At 41.4% G+C, this 2,070-nt stretch overlaps 1 protein-coding gene across 1 annotated transcript in view; it reads right to left on the bottom strand.

Moving 5' to 3' along the window:
* DNAH8 (dynein axonemal heavy chain 8) overlaps positions 1–563 on the bottom strand; it is a 383,298-nt gene extending 382,735 nt beyond the window's left edge. Inside the window, 2 exon segments of the mRNA XM_023734112.1 lie at positions 264–398; positions 504–563. Of these exon segments, the coding sequence (XP_023589880.1) occupies positions 264–398; positions 504–548 (180 nt within the window). The 5' untranslated portion in view covers positions 549–563.
* Between the last annotated feature and the right edge of the window lie 1,507 nt (positions 564–2,070).

Raw genomic sequence — 2,070 nt, 5'->3', positions numbered from 1 at the left:
TTCTTTCATAGTCAGTAAAATTCCACACTTCTCTTCCTAAATGTTTTGTTGTTCATGACAATGACCCTTAAATCAATCACTTCTCAAAAATCAATCTTAAAAAATGGGATGGGAAAATCTGAGAACAGATAAGGGTGATGACTAAACAACATGATACCCACAATTAATGTCACTAAACTGTACGTGTAAAAATTACTGAAATGGCAAATGCTTTCTTACATATATATTTACCACAGCAAAAAAATGATGAGACTTAAACTCACAGATGGACAATCCAGAATTAATTCTTCCACAGTTACTATGTCCAGGTTGAGACATTCTGCTAGGATTTCAAACATATATTTATATGAAGATTCAATTTTCAATTTTCGGCCTTCCCTTGCCTCTCTAAATCTTGCCTAAGGAATGAAAACCATGTGTACAAATTGTAATTATAGAGAAAAACCACCAAAATATTTCATTTAAAATAAAAGTGATAACATGAAAAATCTTATGGGCAAAACCTGTTTCTCTTTTAATGTTTCCTGCAGATTTGGAATGCCACTCATACTCCGGCGATATTTGGAGGACCTACGGGAAGAAGACTGAGAAAGCACATCAGAAAGCACCAACGGAACCGGTCCGGATCGGGGTGCAGCCCTGGGACGAAGTCTAGTCGGATCCCTCTCATCATCATCTGGAAGAACTATCCTTTCTTCAGAAGGAATGAAGTTCTGGCCTTCACCTGCAGGGGGAGCAACATCTTCCGCGGAAGAAGAGGCAGCCCCTTCTGCATCGGCCGCCTCTCTCGAAAGGGGAGGAGCTGCCTCTTCCGTAGGGGGCCGGGCTTCTCCTTGGGGAGGGGGTGGTCCACCATCTTCAGTGCTCATGTTTTCTGCCCTTTCTTCTTCCAGAACACCTTAAACTTCAAAACCTAGAATTACAAAATAATATTTTAAAACTTTAAAATAAATTGTGTGTTGTGTATATGATTTATTTTTCCCCTTGAAGCTAGACTGCAAAATCATCTATTTCTTCCTCAGTATATTAGCTGACCACTTGCTGTGGAGTCTATTCCAACTCATGGTGACCCCTGAGCAGGGGCGGATTAACAGGTAAACACAGTAGGCACTGGTTTACAGCAAGGAAGGTACGCAAGGGCTTAATTGTGCTCACTTATTAATCTGTAGTGCACAATTTCATCTGGTTTTCACCATGTCACGGTATACACAGGCTTAATTATGCTTACTTGGCTAATCTGTAGTGCACCTGGATGAAATTGTGCACTACAGATTAGTAAATAAGCACATTTAAGCCTGTGAATACCTTGCTTGTTGGGAAATCCGTCCCTGCCCGGAGAAGTCCCTGGGTAGTGCAAATGCTTAACGGTCAGCTACAACCTAAAGGTTAGTGCTTGGAGTCCACCCAGAGGCACCTCGAAAGAAAGGCCAGGTGATCTAGTTCTGAAAGATCCACCATTGAAAACCCGACGGAGCACAGTTCTACCCTGACACCCATGAGTTGCAATCAACAGCAACTGGTTTGTTTTTTGTTTTGTTTTGCTTTGTTTTTGTGGGTGTCAGAGTAGAATTGTGCTCCATAGGATTTTCAGTGGCCGATTTTTCAGAAGTAGATCACCAGGCCTTTCTTCTGAGGCACCTCTGGGTGGACTCACACTTCCAACCTTTTGGTTAGCAGTCAAACGGTTAAGTGCTTGCACCATCCAGGCACTCCACATCCAAACTACCTAATCAGAAAAGTTCTAATTATAAAGGAGAGTGGATGTTATCATGAGCACATAACCACTCATCCACTAGAAGACACTAGCAGAGCTGGAAAAAATGTCAGGTACAGAAAAACCATGTGGAGGACAATAATGAAGCCTCCATCAAAATAAGTTTTCAGGATATGGTTAAAAGCCAGAAACCAGAGTAATAGTAAATACTTATAGAACAAAAGAATAAATTCCAAAGTAGATAGCTTAAAAGAAAAAAGAAAGAGGATTTCTAGTGAGAATTTCTGAGGCTGGCACTGTTGCAGGCCAGCCTAAGTAAGATGGAGGTTCCTATAGGAGGGCACTAGCAGACATGA

Source organism: Trichechus manatus, unplaced genomic scaffold (genome assembly GCF_000243295.1).
Source record: "Trichechus manatus latirostris isolate Lorelei unplaced genomic scaffold, TriManLat1.0 scaffold00065, whole genome shotgun sequence".
Taxonomy (NCBI): Eukaryota; Metazoa; Chordata; class Mammalia; order Sirenia; family Trichechidae; genus Trichechus; species Trichechus manatus.
Note: the sequence above shows the minus strand (reverse complement) of the source record. Positions and strands in the feature narration are given on the sequence as shown.